A 22,815-nucleotide genomic window follows, 5' to 3' on the forward strand; every position below is an offset into this window, starting at 1 on the left:
GGTTCCCGGTTCATATTATTTATACTGAGATAATTTCTTCACTTTATTGCATGATATAAACAAGCGTTCTGAGTGTAAAAAAACAGAAGCAGTTTTTTTTTTGACGTGACTTATTGTAGATTTGCCGCAGATGGCATTAACTACTTGGCCGGACAAATAGGGAGCGCTGAAGGCTCTCACCCGGTACAACGTTTAAGACAACAGGCCTGAGGGTGCCCAGTTGGGCGCGAACCTCGGCTCAGGGTGTCGTCTGAGAGGAAAAATATTTGAAAGAATTAATCGACCCTAGTGAGTCGATAGCGATAAGCGCTGAATGAGGGAAATCGTCGACCACGCCGGCGGGGTCGGTATCGGGGCCCTGAAGTGTTTGGTGTCGCGAGCTGATTGGCTGCCTCTATGGCTAGAGTAATCGGGTCGTCGGGATCGTATATTACGTTTAAAAGTAAGAAGTCTATCTAAGACTACGCCGAGATATTTGACTTGCTCCTCCCAAGGGATCGGCTTGCCAAACATCGTTTTGACTTTAAGTTGACGGCGTGACCGTGGCGTGTTATAATAGCCCTTTGAAAAGTACACCGCTGCACTTTTCTCCGGGTTTACCTCGATTCTCCATTTGCGAAAGCACTTGCCCAAGGCATTGGCCGCGCGTTGGAGGATTCCGGTCATCATAACTCGACTACGGCACGAAGAATAGATGGCTGTATCATCCGCAAATAACAGAAGCAGTGTAATTGTAGCTTGGTATAAAAAGGCCACAATTCCTGCAGACACCTAACTCGAAAATTATAGGTTTAGGCCCGTGCTAGATTCGAACCTGCGACTTTACAGTCAGAGTCAAGCGTTTTTCGAACTTGGCTACCACGGCTGGCTCACGGATGACTCAATATCAATTTTAAATCAATCATTGTCCAAATCTACCACCACCTAAGTTAAGTTACTTTTTTATTTTTTTGACGTGACCTATTGTAAATTTGGCGCAATGGCATTAACTATTCGTACTTGGCCGGAAAGATTAAGTTACCTATATCATAAATTCATAATGCATTATGTAACAGCTGTATTAAGTGATTTAGTAAGTATATAATATAGATCAACCTGAAGATACCAACTATAATGGCCTCGATTCCTGCAGACACCTCCTAATTTTATTTTAAGTTAAGTATACCTTTTATTTTCTGAAATATTAAGATAAGTGAACGCTTACGCATTTACTTTAAATTTCCTTTAAACTTATGCATTTATTTCGAATACATTTTTTTTTACAAAATAAGTATATCTCTTGCCTAATTTCCACCTTTAAATTGCTGGACTGATTTGGATAAAAATTTGCTCATAGACTTTACTTCTTATCGTGTGGGTTGTGAGGTGGAATACCAACCTCATCAACCCTAGTGTCAGGGTTACTATTGACCCGCCAAAGGCCCCTGACATGACTCATGTAACGACTACTTACTTACATCAGTAAGTAGTAACCACCAACGGCTTAATGTGCCATCTGAAGCACGGATCATCTTACTTACGGACAATCAGGTGATCAGCCAGTAATGTCTTTACCAAACTTGGTCTATGTCTCCACCGGGAATCGAACCCGAGGCCTCCGGATCGTGAACCCAACACTCAACCACTGGACCACGGAGGTCGTTAGGATAAAAATTGGCACATGGACTTTACTAATACTCCAGTTTAGTATTTCATTTCGACATTGAACCCCTATTTGTACGTATAGTGCGCACGAAAAACATAGTGATAGCATTTATGTATAAATAATTATGATAGTTTAAGATAATAGAGAGTCGCCTAAAAAGTCCGATGACATGGAGAGTGACAGTTTTGGAGACACGTGCATAGTAGTGATGGGACGCTTATATCGATATGTCCATGGCCAGATCGTAAAATTGATCATTTCATGATGTGTTCGACCACTTCATGTCGTGGCCAGGTCTTAGAATTGATCATTTCATGATGTGTTCGACCATTTCATGTCGTGGACAGATCGTAGCACTGATCATTTCATGATGTGTTCGACCATTTCATGTCGTGGCCAGATCTTAGAATTGGTCATTTCATGATGTGTTCGACCATTTCACGAAATGGTCATATTTCAAGAACTAAACCAGATATCCAAGTTCTGCTCAGTTGTCAAATTATTTAAGCTATATTTATCGTACTCAAGTCATAAGCCGATTGTGGGGAAAGTAATAGAGTTAATATTTAACATTTTAATTTTTACCATAACAGATTAATAACTGTCGGAAAATATTTGTGTTTTTTGGATGATTCAGGCCATGATTCTGAGTTAATATCAAGTGGAATTTTTCGTCGCAAAATTCATGATTTTTTTAGTTTTTTTTAAATTATTTTCAATTATATACTTTTGCGATGAAAAATTCCACTTGATATTAACTCAGAATAATCAGCTGAATCATCCCCCTCAGTATTCGTTACGATGTCACTTACACCCCACACAAGTACTACGGTAGCCATACAAGTAGGTATGGGTGTTAGTGACACCGTAACGAATACCGAGGGGGATGATTCAGACCATGATTCTGAGTTGATATCAAGTGGAATTTTCAGGCAGAATTAATTTTTTCCTGAAAATTTTTGTGTTTTTTTAAATTATTTTCAATTCCATACTTTTGCGACGGAAAATTCCACTTGATATCATCTCAGAATCATGGCCTCAATCACCCCTTAAAGTTTTCGTTACGATGTCACTAACACCCTGTATACATACTTAATTTTGATTTATTTACACCAAACAGCTCATTACAAGTTCAAATATTTTGCTCTAAAAGGAAACAAAAAAATAGGTACATTTCTCTGAATTTTTTCCGGACGGTTCATTCATTTATTTATTTGCATCATGTACATTATAAAAAGGTCTTAAAGTTAATAATACATACATAAACAGCCTATATACGTCCCACTGCTGGGCACAGGCCTCCCCTCAATCAATCGGAGGAGGTAATAATAGTTAAGCAAAGTTAATAATAGTATCAGTACACAACCCTGATAGGACATCGCAAGTTATGTAGTTATGTTCAGGAGACAGCCGTGGTCGTATGTTGGTTTTTAAACTTAAGTACTTATATATTTTTATTTATATTATTTTATGTTTTATTTATGAAGATAACATTCACATTCACAACTTCCAATACGTGTGTTATGCAAGATTTTGGAGATAAAACCTATCCGAAACATTTTTGAGCAGTTCCGTTATCAATTTAACGTAATTATCGAGTAAATACAAGGAAACCCGCAAGTAAAGACTGGTAATATGTACATATTTGAAATGTGCAATTTAAGACCTTTCATTTGACACCCAACACACTACCACTCAAAAAAAAATATTTCGTCCTCACTTTATGTCCTCTAGAGGGCGCCATATTGAATTTAGCGTGACGTCATATAACCTATAACCACCGGACAATCAAGACGCTTCTAGTGACACCTCATTTGTTAAATTCCGACAGGTGGTTTAGAAGTTAGGTTGGAACAGACGTGCATACACACATACATAGCGGTCAAACACATAACCCTCCTTTTGTTTCGCTGCAGTCGGGTAAAAAAAAAGTATCCACTTAACTAGAACTTGTTCACTGTCTTTCCGGCCATGTATTGAATGGTGTTGAGACACACGAGACATGTCAAAAAAAAACCTCGCGAAGGTCAACAGGACCAGTCACCTTACTGTAACGGCCTCCGTGGCACAGTGGTTGAGCGTTGGGCTCACGATCCGGAGGTCCCGGGTTCGAATCTCGATGGGCACATATGACAAAAATCACTTTGTGATCCCTAGTTTGGTTAGGACATTACAGGCTAATCACCTGATTGTCCGAAAGTAAGATGATCCGTGCTTCGTTAGGTTAGCCCGTTGGTCCCGGTTAATACTGACTGTTGTAGGTAGTCGTTACATGAGCCATGTCAGGGGCCTTTGGCGGCTCAATAGTAACCCTGACACCAGGGTTGATGGGGTTAGTAATCCACCTCACAACCCACACGATAGAAGATCTGATTACACGACCAACTAGTTACCTATTTGTGTCTCAGCATCTTTACTAAGACCGCCAATTAGGTCCCCGAAACCGAATATAGGCACCAGGTGAAAGCTCTCAGCGCTCTCCACTTGTCCGGCCTAGTGGATGTCATCTTCATCTACCTACCATCAGGTAAAAATAAGGTAATAACCTATTATAAACACGGCTCACCACCTATTGCACGCAGGTACTCAGTTCATCATGCGATGAATGCATTTTTTATTGACGTGACTTATTGTAGATTTGCCGCAGATGGCATTGATTACTTGGCCGGACAAATGGGGAGCGCTGAAGGCTCTCACCCGGAAAAAACGCAGAACACTATATTCAGTAAGAACCTAAACAGTTCATAAGAACATCGCCCATTTCGAAGTCGCTCCCGCGACATACAAACCAGCAGGCAGCGAGGACCAAGACGCCAAGACGCTGAACTCCGCCTCGAGCTACATGTGATTGAGAAAAACCATATTAACAGGCGTGCCCAATTGGGCGCGAACTTCACCTCAGGGCGTCGTCTGAGAGGGTTATATTTGACAGGAAATTGTCGACCTCCCCGGCGTGGTTGGTACTGAGGTCGAGTATGTGTTGTCGCGATCTGATTGCCCGCCTATATGGCTAGAGTAATCCGGTAGTCAGGATCATAATATTGCGTCCTTCGAGCATCTTCTTCTATCGTGTGGGTTGTGAGGTGGTTTACCTACCTCAGCAGTAAATTCCCAATGGGGCTAGTCAGAGATACATTCGTCCTCGAAGAAGTCAACCGCCTCTATGGTCTAGTGGTTCAGCGTTGGGCTCACGATCCGATCATGATCATATAACAAAAATCACTTTGTGATCCCTAGTTTGCTTAGGACGTTACAGGCTGATCACCTGACTGTCCTCAAAGTAAGATTATCCGTGCTTCGGGAGGCACGTTAAGCCATTGGTCCCGGTTACTACTTACTGATGTAAGTAAGTAGCCGTTACATGAGTCATGTCAGGGGCCTTTGGCGGCTCAATAATAACCCTGAGACCAGGGTTGATGAGGTTGGCAATTCACCTCACAACCCACATGGTAGAAGATTGTAACCACGCAAAAATGAATAAAAACAAAAAAAAAATTACAGATCCTAAAAATAAAGTGTGCAACGGTGCAACCAGATATTTTTAATTCTAAATCGGTTGTAAATCAAAATACTCGTAACGATTCCCCGTATGGAAGATTATATTCTCGAGTCGGTTTTAAAACAAGTTTCTCGAATGTCGACTATAGCCTGCTGATTAATAATTATTATTCCCTCCCTAGTATACGCATCTATACTAGCTATACACCGATATCTCAGTCAGTATAATAACTGTCACGGTCTGTGCTACACGTATGTGCCTGTAACTAGTATCGCGGAACAGAATAATATTTGCCGCCTGTGATTTTGTGCGCATCTCTAAGTGACGCGAGGGAAAAAGGTAAGTAGGTACCTAGCTTTCTTTTGTTTTTGAAAATTCAAATCGTGTTCTATTTATTTATTCTTATTTTTTATAATTTAAAATTAGTTTCGATAATAGTGAATGTTGCCAATGAAAAATAGAGCATATTGAATGCAATCTTATTTTATTTTATCATTATAAGAGGTAATTTAATTTGTTACTTTTTATAAGTAGGTATTTAATTTACTAAAACGTATCTATTTATCAAATTCGTACTTAAATGTAATATCACTATTTCTAAAATTAAAAAATACACTAATAATATCTTCAAGCACAAAATCAAATGGGATTTTTTAATGTTTCATAAAATACCTAATTTGATGTTTTATGTTTTGTGCATTTTGTTACTTTAATTTTATTTTAATATCTTCTTTTGAATAAAAAATACCTTTGACACTCGAAATATCAATATATAACATTACTTATTGTAGTTAAAACGAACGAATAAACAAGTTCAGGCGATTCTTGGGACCTTATTAAAACGGCACTATGATTTTAATTTGAATAAATAATATTCTGTCTGCCGAAAAACCATGGTTTGTTGTCAGTATTCTCACAATATTCTGCTAAAAAGCATATGACCCTACAAATAACGATTGCAATACAGTAATAATAATGTCAATTTTTGTTTGAATCCTAAGTTGTAATTGACGAATCATTGAAAGATGTAATATAGCTCTTACATGACGCGAAATTCGTAGCGGCGCACCATACATTAGGCATTAGCGGATTACAAACAAGCCAATGCGACCTTACCTTATAGTGTGAACATCGCCTTATAGATACATTTGAATACAATACTTTTACAGTTACTTTTTACTAAACGAAATTACTATGGAATTTGCATGAAAAAACACACTGTGACGTCACAGAGAAACGTGATAAAATGTCTGACTTATTATTCACAAATAATAATTAAGTCAAATAGAAAAAAGATAATGTTTTTCGTTAGTTTTAGATCTGTCTTTATGTAGTAATTAGAATTTCATATTTTATCTTGAATCAGACGAAAAAACGTCGGCGACAATTTCAAAATTCGAACATTTATAAACTAAACTGATAAAAAATAACAAAAACAACCGTCCGCGCGCTGCCTTCACGATTCAAGTCTAGACTGTTCGAGGGGGGTGAGGTAAACCTAGCTCAGCCGCTGGTGGGGTGCAGAGAATTGCCCTTCTATACGTATATTATTCCTTATTCTATAGTATTAGCAATTAGTATCGTGTAAACACAATTGACCTTTGACTAATTTATCATGGATATTACGTCAAATAAAATTGAAGTACGTCTGATTTGCGCGTAGGCATAATATTTACTTGTAAAAGAGGCCCCTTGTTTTATCTATCACTAAATATATTACATTAGGTACTTTCACTACTTACATAAATAGCCTATATACGTCCCACTGCTGGGCACAGGCCTCCCCTCAATCAACCGGAGGGGGTATGGAGCATATCCACGACGCTGCTCCACTGCGGGTTGGTGGAGGTATTTTTACGGCTAATAGCCGAGACCCACGGCTTAACGTGCCCTCCGCAGCACGGAATCAACTTATTTTTTTAGACAATCAGGTGATCCAAGCCTGTAAAGTCCTTACCAGACAAAGGACAGTCTCACAAAGTGATTTCGACAACGTCCCCATCGGGAATCGAACTCGGACCTCCAGATCGCGAGCCTAACGCTCTAACCACTAGACCACGGCTGTCACGAAGCCTTTTACTACTTAATAATATATTATATAAGTCACTGTCCTGTTGTTATAGAATAGCATAGATTAGAAATAGTTTAATTATAAAAGGACGCCACACACAAAAAAAAAGACAATAGCATCATATTTATCAAATTACCACAAAACAATTACAAAAAGCAAGACGGATGTTCGTCGAAATGATCATAAGGTGGTGGTGGACGTCCTGAGATAAAAGGGCCTCAGTCAGCACAAGTCGCGGCGTGAACCACGACGCTGATATTATGTGGACCCTGATTCTTCCTGGCTTGCTTCTGAAACAAGCCAGCGCTGGTACTAGCCCCAGTATTGAACTTGCACCAATGAGTAATTAATTTGTCTTAAGTGCAGTTTTCACTAACAGTTGGCTCGACTGGGCCCTGTGGTTCAGCGGCTTGCTTCTCAAACCGCCAGTGGCGATTCGAGCCCCGATACTGGACTTGCACCAATGAGTTATTAATTTGTCTTAAGTGCAGTTTTCACTAACAGTTGGCTCGACCATTATAGACGGCGATACGACTCACCTATCACGTTGGTCTAACAGAAAGCTCGGTGAGCTGTGGGTACTTAGTTCATCTTGCTATGGATGTACCTCTGACTACCGCATTAGGATATAGTCGTGGGCTTATGTTCATCATGAATTTAAGAGCCACGCTCTTGTCGGTGTAGCATTTTCCTCCATGCTACTTTTTTAGGGAAAAATACGGCAGTGGTTTCCCTCTTGCCTTCCGCCCAGTACTCTGACGCAAGTGTGATGGCGCCCAGAGTAGTCTATTACAAAGCCCTACTAGGACTCCTGTCCTCCGCCTCTGAATAGTAGGTACTGACAGTTACTGCTGCCCTCTGTCAGGTTCCAGGTTGCAATCCCTGTGACTTGCCCCTTCCGTTCATTGCCGTACCGATGGCTTCCATCATCGCATCTGCAACCGTCTGAGCTTATGTCATGTTATTAATATATTCGCAACCTTCTACTTCTTCTTTCCTTCTTCTTCTTTTGAAATAAATTGTTAGAGGGTAAGACATTTTAAAAACCGTCTAAAAATTGGCTAGTTGATAAGGAATTTTATGACTTGAATGAATATTTTGAACAACAATGATATTTGAAATTGACAAATGTTTATAAAGTGACTAATTATTAGGTAAGTACTTCTTATTTCCTTGATGCTTAATAATGACATAATTTGTAATGTTGTACGTCTGACATGGACATGCTGTTGAGACAATTTTATAATGTTTGACACCTGCATGTATGTACCTACACAGCTTCACAATAAATGTTTCTTGTTTCATGGCTAGCCAAATTGGTATTAACCAAACTGCCTTTTCATATGTGAAATCGTTTTTTGACTAATATTCTGACATCTCGTCAATCAATCAGATATATTATGATCGGTTGTAACTTTTACTTTCACTTTTAAGTATGCTGCCCATACGATTCATACAATTTCTTTTTGACGTGACTTATTGTAGATTTGCCGCAGGCATTAACTACTTGGCCGGACAAATGGGGAGCGCTGAAGACTCTCACCCGGTACAACGTTTAAGACAACAGGCCTGAGGGTGCCCAGTTGGGCGCGAACCTTGACTCAAGGCGTCGTCTGAGATGAAAAATATTAGAAAGAATTAATCGACCCTAGTGGGTCGAAAGCGATAAGCGCTAATTGAGGGAAATCGTCAACCACGCCGGCGGGGTCGGTATTGGGGTCCTGAAGTGGTTCGTGTCGCGAGCTGATTGGCTGCCTTAATAAACATTCTATACTTGCCTACAATGGGTCTGATTCCTGCAGACACCTCCTTATTGGGTTGTGTACCTACAGTCATGAGCAATACAATGTACCCACTTTAGGACTCTATCGCACTAACATATTTGACATTTAGTGAGATTTACAGTTCAATTTGTCAAAAAAGTTAATGAGACATGGTACCAAAGTGTATACATATTAATGCTCTTGACCGTACCAGGTTCAAGATTTCAATGTTTCAGTTTCTTGTTCAGTGGCAATTCTCTGCACCCCACCAGCCGCTGAGATAGGTTTACCTCACCCCCTTCGAACGTAGTCTAGACTTGAATCGCGAAGGCAGCGCGCGGACTGATGCTTTTTTATTTTTTATCAGTTTAGTATATGTTCGAATTTTGAAATTGTCCCCAACGTTTTTTCGTCTGATTCGAATATTTGAATCAAAGTTCATAATTGGGTCAACTTAAGTTGGCTATTTCATGAAATATGACCATTTCATGAAATGGTCGCCGAACATATCATGAAATTATCAATTCTAAGATCTGGCAACGACACATACGTAAATTCAATTAAGTAAAAACTCCTTAAGGACATTGGCTGCTTTTATTTTGCAAATTGTTACCGACTTCAAAAAAAAGGAGAAGGTTCTCAATTCGACCGTATATTTTTTTTTATGTTTGTTCGGGGATAACTTCGTCGTGTATGAACCGATTTTGATAATTCTTTTTTTTTTGTTCTTTCTTGTACTCTGGTATTATCTGCCTAAAGGTTAGGTAATAAAACTCTTTTTACATAACATTTGCGCCATTTACTGCCCGGAATCTCCCGACGACTCGATTACTGTAGCCATAGAGGCAGCCAATCAGCTCGCGACACCAAACACTTCAGAACCCCGATACCGACCCCGCCGGCGTGGTCGACGATTTCTCTCATTCAGCGGTTATCGCTATCGACCCACTAGGGTCGATTAATCCTTTCAATATTCTTCCTCTCAGACGACGCCCTGAGCCGAGGTTCGCGCCCAACTGGGCACCCTCAGGCCTGTTGTCTTAAACGTTGTACCGGGTGAGAGCCTTCAGCGCTCCCCATTTGTCCGGCCAAGTAGTTAATGCCATCTGCGGCAAATCTACAACAAGTCACGTCAAAAAAAAAATCGTATCTGTTTTTTACTTTTGAAGGGTTTGCTCTTGGCCCCAGAATTGCCCGAAGGCATTGACGAGGCCTAAGATGGAGCCCAGAAGGTGCCTGTTCACTCTAGCCTTGAAAGCACCCGGGTTATACGCATATTATCGATGTCTGTGACAAACAAACAACACTACAGATAGTAAATTCTCGATGTTATCTGTCCTCTTCATATTGTAAGATTAGATTTATGTAAATCTTTGACACTTATCTACAGTTTTTTTGTTATTTTTTTTATTTATCTTAACACATTCCTCGCTCCCCGCTCGGATCCGAGTGGGGCGGGGCTATTGAAGCGGCGCCTACCGCTCGGATCCGAGTGCTAGGGATGGCAATTAATAATATGTAAGTACTTAATAAAAATTCACCTTAAAAAGTTTTGGTTTCCAGAGCAGATTTTTATTTATTTTCTAAACAGTGAATGTGTTAAGTGCAGTTTCCACTAACACAGTTGGCTCGACCATTATCTAAGGCTGCGTTTCCATTGATGCGGAGCTGTACGGAGATGAGCGGAGTTGTGCAGGAATCGACCAATCACCGTGAGCGAGAGAGTGACAGAGCGTCTTCGTTTTCCGCTCTCTCGAACGCTGTGATTGGTCAAATCCGCACATCTCAGCTCTTCTCCGCCCATTTCCGCGTCAGTGGAAACCCGGCCTAAGACAGCGATACGGCTCGCCACCGACGCTGGTCTAACAGAAAGCTCGGTGAGGTGTGGGGACTTAGTTCATCTTGCAATGGATGTACCTCTGACTACCCCAATTAGGATATAGTCGTGAGCTTAAGTATGTTATAATTTACAAAAAGGGCTGTAAACCACTGAATTCGACTTATGAGTTTGAATTCATGTTTAAGATCATAGATAATTGATATCACGTGGTTTCCAGGGTTTGAGTACATACTATATATACACCTCTGCCTGCCTTTACTGGAACACAGGCGTGATGCTACCTCATCATCAGCCCATTAACGTCCCCACTGCTGGGGCACGGGCCTTCCCTATGGATGGATTGGGAGATTGGGCCTTAAACCATAACGCGGGCCCAGTGCGGATTGATGGTTATTAACGACTGCTAATGCAGCCGGGACCAACGGCTTAACGTGCCTTCCGAAGCACGGAGGAGCTCGAGATGAAAACTTTTTTTTTGTGGGCATCCACCAGTAGTTTTAGGTAGCATTACCTAAAAAAAACATTTCTCAGGTCGATTGGTAAATAATGCGTTTGGATGATTATCTTGGTGCGGTTGGTCATCGACCCCACCGCACAAAAGAAGATAGTGCTTATCACTCACGCATGAGTAGACAAAACAGGTCATTATGTCATCTATCCTTCAATGCAGCTTGATTTATTTGACAGCTGTCAAAACAAGATATATGGTAAACGGCCTGCGTGGTCCAGTGGTTGAGCGTTAGACTCACGATCCGGAGGTCATGGGTTCGAATCCTGGTGGGGAAACATCACAAAACGTGCTTCTGTTGATCACCTGACTGTTCTAAAGTAAGAAGATCCGTGCTTCGAAACGTTAAGCCATTGTAACCGGGACGTTACATGAGCCATGTCAGGGGCCTTTGGCGGCTCAAAGCTCTTAAAAGAGAGTTCAGAAAGATTTGTATTTGTATTCGATAGCGATAGTTCACTATGAAGCGACGGTATGTAGTATGTACTTATATCCTTATAAATACTTAGTAAATGTCTCCATGGAATTTCAAGGATAACCTGACGCTCACTTGATTCAAAGCTTTTAACTAGATAACTTCACGAGTCGTTTACAAATACTAAACTGTACATACATAAACTCACGCCTATTTCCCACCGGGGTAAACAGAGACTATAGAATTCCATTTGCTTCGATCCTGACACACTTCTCTTGCTTCCTCCACATTCATCAATCGCTTCATACACGCACGCCGGTTCAGAGCAGAGGCCTGTTTAATAAAACTTACAATTGTAAATTACAATGACAATTTTATGTATATTGCGGAGTATGTGATCACAAATATTTTGCAGTTTCATATTAGCTACGCAATGGACACCAAATTGTCGTTGTAATTTACAATTGTAAATTTTATTAAACAGAGCCCAGATCGTACTAAACCTCTTCTAAGGACATCTCCAATTTGGTTTTGGCGATACGGCTGACCTATCACGTTGCTCTAACAGAAAGCTCGGTGAGGTGTGGGTACTTAGTTCATCCTGGGATGGATGTACCTCTGACTACCCCTATTGGGATATGGTCGTGAGCTTTTATTACCATCTCGGAATCAAAACGTTCGACCGGTTTTGCTATAGCAACAGTATGAAGTATCATTGCAATACCATATGTGAGACGCACGCGCATATAATGAGGCTTAATAAGGACACTATCCTTTTATAATATGGAGCAAGGTTGCAGACTATATTAATGTCGAATCATGATTATACAGGGTGTTAGTGACATCGTAACGAAACCTTTGAGGGATGATTCAGACCATGATTCTAAGTTGATATCAAGCGGAAATTTCCGTTGCAAAAGTATGGAACTGAAAATAATTTATTATACATAATTATAAACCTTCTTGTTCTTGCGACTGGCCGGAATACGCACAGGACCGCTAAAAATGGAAAGAGGAAGGGGAGGCCTTTGCCCAACAGTGGGATCTTGTAGGCTAGATTAGATTAGATTAGATAAACCTTCCTCTCGAATCACTCTATCTATCAAAAGAAAGCGCATCAAAGTCCGTTGCGTAGTTTTAAAGATTTAAGCGTACATAGGGATATAGGGACAGAAAAAGCGACTTTCTTTTATACTATGTAGTGATAAAAACAAAAGCCTTACTTTACACCCTCGTTGCTATGCGCCATATAATTAACAAACCTAGGCAACGGGGTTGCTACAGCGGACGCCAACAGGAGAGCCAGCGCTCCCCACTTGTTCGCCCAAGTAGTTGCATATGCGACAAATCTCCAATAAGTCATGACAAAAATTTGAAAAAGCAACGCAGATAAAGTCGGTGTTCCGGCTAGTAACGTAACACATGCGGTTATTTGGGCGAAACAACTGGTATTCTCAAAATAACTCGACCCTTTATACCGTTAAGTGCATTGGTGAAATCGACATAAAGATGGCACTGGAGTGAAATCGATAATAAAAACCATACCTTAACACGTTTACTGTGTTACTGAAAATTAAATATCGACGCTGCCATTAACCCAGCTAAAGTGTTTCTAGTGACGTGAATACAATTATTGAAGAATCGTAGATGTTTAACGACGACATAAAATACACTTATGAGTATGATTAATTTTTTTGTTCAATATTTCATATAGAAAAGGCAGCCCCCGACGGATATTCCTCGGTTATGTATAATGGTAAAATTATTATCGCTACATTTAAGTATATCTACGAGAAACAGACACGTTAGGAAAAAACTGTAAACATCCATATTCATTGTTTAGGTACTTAAGTATATCTATTACCGATTTCTCGAGATATCAACTCTTTTTTAGAAAGTATTTTTAAGTCTATTATAATATTTCGTCACATAATAATTGGGTTAAGTCGGGGGTTTTGAGTTATTTTATTATTTTTCGATGAGATTTTTACCGTCGTGGGTTATCTTCAAAATTTTTAATTTTGCTTAATTTTATTACAGAAGGGACTGCCTGTCTGACCTTCCAACCCGCGAAGGGAAAACCTTACACTATTGTGTAGGGTATAGTGTATTCTATTGTATTAAATAATTAGTATTTTGTCTCCCTACAATACTTTCCGTGTTAATAAATCGCTTAAACGCTAACAATCTTATGATATTGCAAAATATATCAATGTGGTTTAACCAATACGACTTGGAGTCCCTTAATTTCTGTCGTAGCTGTACCAAACTACGGGTCTTCATGAACTGTTCGCTAGTTTTACAGTCGCGAAGTCTCATATTCTTTATGCTGGGAATATGACTTATGAGGGACTTCATGTTAAGTTTATAATGTGCAGTCTTTGATGAATCTAGTCACGCAAGGAAAGAATACAATAGAATTGCAAAACTAATGCGACCTAGACCCGTTTGTAAAGATGTCATAAGTCATATGTAAACGGTGTCTAGACTTACTGGCTTATTACGAAGGACTAAAGTCGGCCTAAGAAGGCTACATAAAATCTTTTTTTTTTAAGTGACTTATTGTAGTTTTGCCGCAGATGGCATTAACCTTTAAATTAAATTAATTAAGGCCGGACAAATGGGGAGCGTTGAAGGCTCTCACCCGGTACAACGTTAAGACAACAGGCCTGAGGGTGCCCAGTTGGGCGCGAACCTCGGCTTATGGCGTCGTCTGAGAGGAAAAATATTTGAAAAAATTAATCGACCCTAGCGGGTCGATAGCGATAAGCGCTGATTGAGGGAAATCGTCGACCACGCCGGCGGGGTCGGTATCGGGGTCCCAACAACAGTATCATCATACTGTTATGTTCCAAACGGCATAATAATGACGATAATATCAATGCTAACGTTAGTACTATTTAAAATAATTGGCACATACTGATAAAATATGAAATTTGTTATAAGTACATAGGGTTGCCATCCGTCCGGGTTTCCCCGGATTTGTCCTCGTTTAGAGGGCATCCGAGTAGCGTCCGGGGAAGGTTTTATTTGTAAACCGAGTTTTAATAAATACTTAAATAAAATTTGGGCCGCCCGCGAAACACGCACTATATATGCTCGCACGCACACCACGATTAACCGACGAACCAAGTATATTCACAACCAAGTATATTATATGTTTTTGTTTAATATTTTAATAAGGTTTTGTTTTCTTATTTCAAGAATTAAAAAAACTGTTTTATATAAACAATTTGTAACAAATTGTAATATGATTCTGTTTTGTTAAAATAATGAATGAATAAAACAGGTGATTTATGACATTTTCAACTGTTTTTTATTACATTGAATATGTTTAAAAGATCTTGTTGACATATCCGGCTTTCGGACTCTAAAATCGGGGGTTTTCACGCGTCTTGTCCTGTTTTCCAAATTTTAGAGATGGCAACCCTAGTTATACATCACAAGTTAGTCATATGTACATTGCAATGTTTAATTAGTTGTTAGTGCGCAGGAGATAAGGTTTTCCTCGTAAAATAGGTATTTATAACTATAATAATGTTTATATCACTTTCTACAAATTGGGGACAAAATGATGATGTAAATTTAACACAAACATAAGTGTTACGAGTATAAAATAACATAAGCTTACGATTATATCCCCATTGGGGTAGTCAGGAGCCAGGAGCCCCATTGGAGGAGCTCGGTGGCGCAGCGGTAAACGCGCTCGGTCTGCGATTGTTGAAGTTAAGCAACTTTCGCAAAGGCCAGTCATAGGATGGGTGACCACAAAAAAAAGTTTTCATCTCGAGCTCCTCCGTGCTTCGGAAGGCACGCTAAGCCGTTGGTCCCGGCTGCATTAGCAGTCGTTAATAACCATCAATCCGCACTGGGCCAGCGTGATGGTTTAAGGCCCGATCTCCCTATCCATCCAAAAGGCCCGTGCCCCAGCAGTGGGGACGTTAATGGGCTGATGATGATGATGATGATGGGGTAGTCAGAGGCATATCCGCAGATGAACTAAGTACTGACATCTCACCGAGCTTTCTGTTAGACCAACGTGATAGGTGAGCCGTATCGCCGTCTATAATGGTCGAGACATTTGTGTTAGTGAAAACTGCACTTAAGATAAATTAATAAGTAACTCATTGGTGCATGTCCGGTACCGGGGTTCGATCCGGCGCTTCCCGTTTGAGAAGCAAGCCCGTCCAAAAAAAAACATCCAGCCAACGACATAAATCTCCGCTCACCACCACAGCGGCTGAGCTAGGTTTACGTCACCCCTTGGGTCGTCAGACGTCACAAACACAGATGCGCGAGTGCAATTACATCAATGTATAGTGTCTGTGTAAAACGAGGTGTTTTGTATGTAGTGTCCGGGGTTTTTTATGTCATGTTTTTAGACTCCCTGATACAAAAAAAAAAAACATATAAATAATCATCATCATCAATTTAAGGGTACGCTCTTGTCGGTGCAGCATTTTCCATGCTACTTTTTAGGGAAAAATAGGGCAGTGGTTTCCCTCTTGCCTTTCCGCCCCGCAGTACTCTGTCTGACGCAAGTGGGATGGCGCCCAGAGTAGTCTATTACAAAGCCATACTAGGACTCCTGTCCTCCGCCCCTGAATAGTAGTAGTAGTAAGTATATTAAGTAATAGATGCCTAATAATCTCAATTTTCCTCCGAGCCTCCGTGGTCTAGTGGTTAGAGCGTTGGGCTCACGATCTGGAGGTCCGGGTTCGATTCCCGATGGGGACATTGTCGAAATCACTTTGTGAGACTGTCCTTTGTTTGGTAAGGACTTTTCAGGCTTGAATCACCTGATTGTCCGAAAAAGTAAGATGATTCCGTGCTTCGGAGGGCACGTTAAGCCGTTGGTCCCGGCTATTAGCCGTAAAAACACCTCCACCAACCCGCAGTGGAGCAGCGTGGTGGAGTATGCTCCATACCCCCTCCGGTTGATTGAGGGGAGGCCTGTGCCCAGCAGTGGGACGTATATAGGCTGTTGATGAATCTCAATTTTACCTTCTTTCCAGGAAAAGGAATGGCCACAGAAAAGAACAAAGTGGAAGATGCAAAAGACTCGACTCCAGCAGAACCTCACAACGCCACAGATAACACAAACAATGAACCAAATAATAAAATAGTTAAAGAAAATAATTTAAATATCAATACAAATTATACTGAAAAGTATAGAAAACTCGATGAACTAGATAATAAAATAATAAAAACTAATGAAAATGGGAGTAGCAATGAAGTAGCAGAGGGTATAAAAATTTCCAATTATGTTCAGAATATTAAGATATCGAACTCAAGTCCTGGGTTGATCGTGGATAAGGAAGGCAGGGAGATTGAACTGCTGGAAGACTCGAAGACGATCATCAAATTCTCACCGATCTGGAAACAGGTAAACATTAAAACACACAAGGTTATTATCATAATTAAAACACATAATAACGGGTTCTTACCGCGTTTAAACCGGCCGGCCGTACCGGGTCAGAGCTCCCCATTTGTCCGGCCAAGTAGTTAATGCCATCTGCGTCAAATCTACAATTAGTCATGTCAACAAAAAGCCTTCTCTTTGATCTGTTCCATGTAAGCTCTTCTTGGTCTTTCCCTTCCACTCTTTCCTAACTTATGTTGATAAAATTGCAGTTCAACAATTGGGTCGTCTAGGTTCAAGATAAATTTTGAAATTCTCATTAAGTACTAAATAAAGACAGATCTAAAAGTAATGAAAAACCTTTTCTTTTTAACTTATTTACGAATTATAATCAAGAAAACGCAATAATAAGTCCGACATTTTATCACGTTTTGTGTACTTTTTTTTTCAAATAAATTCCATAGCAATTTCGTGTTTTGACGTTTAGTAAAATGTAACTGATTTGACTAGTTGGAAACTAGCCTATTACATTGGAGTCTGTTCTGGCACTCATTGTTCCTGCCTTATCATGTATCTGCAATTTCTTCCAGACTCTGACAGCGGCAGCATCCATCCTGCTCACCTTCACAGCCGGTCTGACGTCTGGCTACTCCGCCATCTTGCTGCCGCAACTCAAGGAGCGAGGCAGCATCATCAATTATGATGAAAACACTGGCTCTTGGATCGGTAAGTAGTTTATTCCACTTATTAAGTAGTAGTAGCAAGTCCGTGCTTCGGAAGACCTACGCACGGGTGGTTTTTTCTCATGCGAGTCCCTCTCAAATCCACCGTCTACAGGTAATACAAAATCGTTTCATGTGGAAAGCCACAGAAGCTCCGTGGTTCCTTCGCAATGAAAATCTGCACATTGACCTAGGTCTGCCAACCATTACCCAATGGCTCAAATTAGCTTCAAAACGTTTTTTTGATTCTGCTCCGCATCACCCAAATCCCCTGGTAGTTGCGGCTTCCGAATACATCCCGCTTAGGGACGGTACTGAAAAGTATCGGCGTCCGAAAGACGTAATATACGATCCCGACGACCCGATTACTCTAGCCATAGAGGTAGCCAATCAGCTCGCGACACCAAAGTAGACTGGTAAAGCAAAAAATATCGGTGACATCAACCCAATCGCCGTAAAAAGACTCGCCGTAGCGGGAATCGCAATAATTCACTTAAAGGGTACTTAAACTATTATTATTATTATTAGCCAGTATGATCCCACTGCTGAGCAAAGACCTCCCCCATATCTTTCCAAGTATCCCGGTTCTGTGCGAGCTCTATCCAGTCTTTTCGGATAGAGCTCGTTTCCGGGGTCTTCCACGTCTACGGTGTCCGTCCTGTGGTACCCGTGCGTGATGATCTTTGCCCATCGTTCCGGATGCATGCGGCACGCGTGTTCAGCCCAGTCCCACTTTAGCCTGGCCGTCTTCCTGCCCCCCATGATAGTCTATCCACATAAACTATTATAGCACAGTTAATAGAAATAAGTATGCAGCTAAATGTCGCGACAGGTCCCTTACCTAAACGACGCATAAAGTGTCTGAGATAGTATAAAAAAGCCGGTCAAGAGTCGGACTCACGCACCGAGGGTTCCGTACAAGACGACAAACCTGATACCTGTACGCGAGAGGAGCTGATGAATGCCACCGAAAATGCTGTCCAGGTGGCAAAATACTGGGCTGAAAGAATCTGAATGCCATCGAACCGACAAGAAGAAGAAGGGTTCCGTTTTTCCTTTTGAGGGTTATTATTGAGCTGCTCTGCCTCCACCAAACCGCAGTGGAGCAGCGTGGTGGAGTATGCTCCATACCCCCTCCGGTTGATTGAGGGGAGGCCTGTGCCCAGCAGTGGGGCGTATATAAGCTGTTTATGTTATGTGTATTGAACTGCTAAAAGCCTCAGTAAGGCATCAGTACCTAAGTAGTAACTGCGGCCAACAGCTTAACGTGCCTTCCCAAGCACGGATCGCCTTACTTTTCAGGTGATCAACCTGTAATGTCCTAACCAAACTAGTAATCACAAAGGAATTTTTGTGGTGTGTTCTCACCGGGATACGAATCTGAAACCTCCGGATCGTGGGCCCAACGCTCAACCACTGGACGAAGGAGTCGTTATCGTGGTCTAGCTTATTAATGATAATTATGTCAGTCAACCCGCAATTACCGTAGATAAATTATAAACATTTGGGTTAAATAAACAAAAACCCTACAACGATAAAACCTTGAAAGTTGAAAGTTGTACTTAATTGGTACTAACTAATTGTACCTAAGTAGTACCAATTATGTATTTGTACCTACTAAAAGCTAGACTAATTGAGACAAGATAAATTTACCTCAAAGATTATTAATCTTAAAGTTGAATGTGCTGTTTATATCTAGACCGAAGTTCAAATGTTATTATAATATTATTATGTTTTACAAGCTATTTATGGTTGAAACACTCAGACGCATGCAAAATCCTGTTTTGATGTTTTCGTATTCGGAGATAGAGTCAATATTAAGCAGCTTTTCATCACTAATTTAAGAGCTACAATCTTGTCGGTGTAACATTCTCCATGCTACTTTTTAGGGAAAAATAGGGCAGTGGTTTCCTCTTACAGTACTCTGTCTGACGCGAGTGGATGGCGCTCAGTCTATTTCAAAGCCGTACTAGGACTCCTGTCCTCCGCCTCTCAATAGTACTGACAGTTACTGTTGCCCTCTATCAGGTTCTAGGTCACAGTCCCCGTGACTCGCCTCTTCCGTCTTGCATTGCCGTACCGATGGCTCCCATCTCCGCCTCTGCAACTGTTGAGGTCTTCACCCGTATCCCTGGGCAAAGGTTCTACGTTATATCCCGCTAGCGTTAGCTAAGTATTAACTAAACTATAAACATGAATACAATTAGTTCCTAATGAAGCCATCACAGCCATATGCGAAGACAACATGCAGTCACTTTTGAAACGAAGTCTTAAACCCACTAACGGAAGCGGTCAGGTACGCAGGTGTATTAAGGTGCGCAGACGTTCGCGCAAAACGCAGGCGCACATACTCGTCCGCCTCGTCGTCGTCGTCTTAAATCCACTAATTCGTATTATAGAGAAATGCTACGGTAGCATAGCCGGTGGCGAAATATGCACAAAACAGTCATATTATATGAGGCAACGATTGCATTATAAAACTGTCCACGTCGTTCATTGCTTCTTTTCTATCGCGCAACCACAACAAGAGCTTGTGTTACCACGCAATGAATGGCGGATAGATCGATGTAGCGGTCCAGCCAGATATGTCTTGGTGCGGCCGCTTCACACGCCGACGTGAGGTAACAGGCGACATGCTCGTGTAATGCAGTACTGAGGGCATATCTGCGTTGTTTATATGATCTGTGCTTGAAACAGATGCGATAAACAGTGTTGGGTCATTGGCCCATTATCGCCCATTATGGTAGAATGCACACAATTCCTCTGCTGGATTGGTTTCCGACCAGCTGACGTTTTTCTATTTTAATTGCCAATTTGTGTATAAGTCTGATGTTTTCTTATTGTTACTGCGTCTGGCATCCTTTTAAAATAAATAATTACGTAATTTCTTTCTTTTTAAAATCGTGTTAGGGAAGTTAAAGAGCTGGAAGCTTTCTTTCAGTGAAGTAAGTTTTAAAGAACACATTCTAAAAGTCTTCTTCCATTTCAGCGGCGATGGCGGCGCTCCCGATGGCTCCAGGCTGCTTAATCTCCGGATGGATGATGGAGAAGTTCGGAAGAAAGACCTCGCACTACATGGTCTGCGCGCCCTTCCTCCTCGGATGGATCCTGATCGCTTGCGCCTCAGACCTGTCTCTGATGCTCCTAGGACGCTTCTTCACTGGTCTCTGCGTCGGGTTGCTAGGCCCTCTTGGCCCGGTCTACATTGGAGAAACCACCGACCCGAAGTACAGAGGTTTCTTCCTTGCCGCTGTCTCCTTAGCCATAGCCGTCGGCATCCTAGTCGCTCATCTAATTGGAACCTTCTTAACTTGGCAATGGACAGCCACAATCTGCTCCTTATTCCCAGTTTTAAGCATCTTTCTACTAATGTTGGTCCCAGAAAGTCCTACCTGGTTGATAGCTAAAGGACAACTCGAAGATGGCGTGAGATCCTTCCATTGGTTAAGGGGTTTCGATGACTCCGCGAAGACTGAGTTAAAAGGACTGGTTGACAGGCAGAAAGCACAAGACTCCGAACCTCAAATGTCTTTGAAAGAAAAGCTGATCAACTTGAAGAGCCCTGAACTGTTGAAGCCTTTGTTCATCATGATAATATTCTTCATAACGTGCCAATTTTCTGGAGTAAATGCTGTAGCGTTTTACTCAATAGAAATCGTTGAGAAAGCCGTCGGTACTGGCATGGACAGATACATGGCCATGCTCTTGATAGATGCTTTAAGAGTAGTAATGTCTGTGGTAGCGTGCGTCATATGCAAAATGTATGGACGAAGACCTTTGTGCTTCATAAGTGGAATTTGGACGGCGTTATCCATGGTTGGGCTTTCAATATACCTTTATTGGTCTAATGCGACGCAAACAAGCATGTCATGGCTACCTTTGACTTGTTTGATGATGTACATAACAGCGATTTCTATAGGCTTTGTTCCCTTGCCATGGATTATATGTGGAGAAGTATTCCCAACAAGAGTTCGAGGACTGGGATCAGGGATTAGCTCAGCGACGACTTTTGCCTCCTTCTTCATAGTTGTCAAGACTGCCCCTGGTATGATGTCGAATTTAGGAGAAGTAGTGACATTCTTAATCTACGGTATAGTAGCACTAGTTGGCACTATAGTTTTATTCTTCATACTGCCAGAGACTAGAGGAAAGAGTCTACAGGAGATTGAAGAGAGATTCAGAAGTGGCAAGAAAGATTTGAATGCTGCTTAACAAATGTTATTTTTTTAACTATTTTTAAGAGTTTTTCCTTCTATATTATTGTTATGATGAGATTGATAATGCTAATCTGTGATACTTAAGTAGTGAAATTATTCAATTAGAATTGTTGTTTTCTTGTTGTTAGCTTTCGTAATCCGATACTGGACCTAACCTTACTTTATAGACACTCCCTACAATAATAAGTCCAAGAAAGAGAAAGCGCTAGTTTCACAACTGTGAAAACTTTTATTGACTTCTCACGCCATGTAACCCCGCGTGGCTAGAATAGATCTCTTTTAGAGATAAGTCCACCTATTGTATCTGTATTGTATCTGAGGAGCTCGGTGGCGCAGCGGTTAACGCGCTCGGTCTGCGATTGTTGAAGTTAAGCAACTTTCGCAAAGGCCGCAGAAATAGTGTCTACAAAAAAAAGTTTTCATCTCGAGCTCCTCCGTGCTTCGGAAGGCACGTTAAGTCGTTGGTCCCGGCTGCATTGGCAGTCGTTAATAACCATCAATCCGCAAGGAACGAGGAAGGCCCCAGCAGTGGGGACGTTAATGGGCTGATGATGATGATGATTGTATCTGATATTTTTGTCATTAAAAGAAGGCGAATGCCGCGTCTTATAAGGAAGTGAATGAATTGGATTGGATAAAATGCTAATCTAGAAATAAATGGTTGTCTCGATGATCAAAATTCAATCTCATTTTACTTTTCGACTTATTTTCGAATTTTAATTACGAATTAAGTAACAATGAGTACGACGTTTGACCGCTTTTATTGATGACGT

The 22,815-nt window shown here is 41.1% G+C and overlaps 1 protein-coding gene across 1 annotated transcript; it reads left to right on the top strand.

The window, feature by feature from the left end:
• Window positions 1-5,337: 5,337 nt before the first annotated feature.
• LOC126377734 (facilitated trehalose transporter Tret1-2 homolog) lies at window positions 5,338-22,149 on the top strand. Its single transcript, XM_050025540.1, has 4 exons — window positions 5,338-5,483; window positions 16,757-17,127; window positions 17,694-17,829; window positions 20,815-22,149. Exons 2-4 carry the CDS (start codon window positions 16,765-16,767, stop codon window positions 22,035-22,037), a joined length of 1,722 nt encoding a protein of 573 aa, XP_049881497.1. The 5' UTR covers window positions 5,338-5,483; window positions 16,757-16,764; the 3' UTR covers window positions 22,038-22,149.
• The last annotated feature ends 666 nt before the right edge of the window (window positions 22,150-22,815 follow it).

The sequence above is a fragment of the Pectinophora gossypiella genome, chromosome 24 (genome assembly GCF_024362695.1).
Source record: "Pectinophora gossypiella chromosome 24, ilPecGoss1.1, whole genome shotgun sequence".
Lineage (NCBI taxonomy): Eukaryota > Metazoa > Arthropoda > Insecta > Lepidoptera > Gelechiidae > Pectinophora > Pectinophora gossypiella.

Coding starts and splice junctions, on each gene's coding strand:
- LOC126377734 (XM_050025540.1), top strand. CDS start 16,765: ATGGCCACAGAAAAGAACAAAGTGGAAGATGCAAAAGACTCGACTCCA. Junction 17,128..17,693: donor TCTCACCGATCTGGAAACAG/GTAAACATTAAA, acceptor AATTTCTTCCAG/ACTCTGACAGCGGCAGCATC. Junction 17,830..20,814: donor AAACACTGGCTCTTGGATCG/GTAAGTAGTTTA, acceptor CTTCCATTTCAG/CGGCGATGGCGGCGCTCCCG.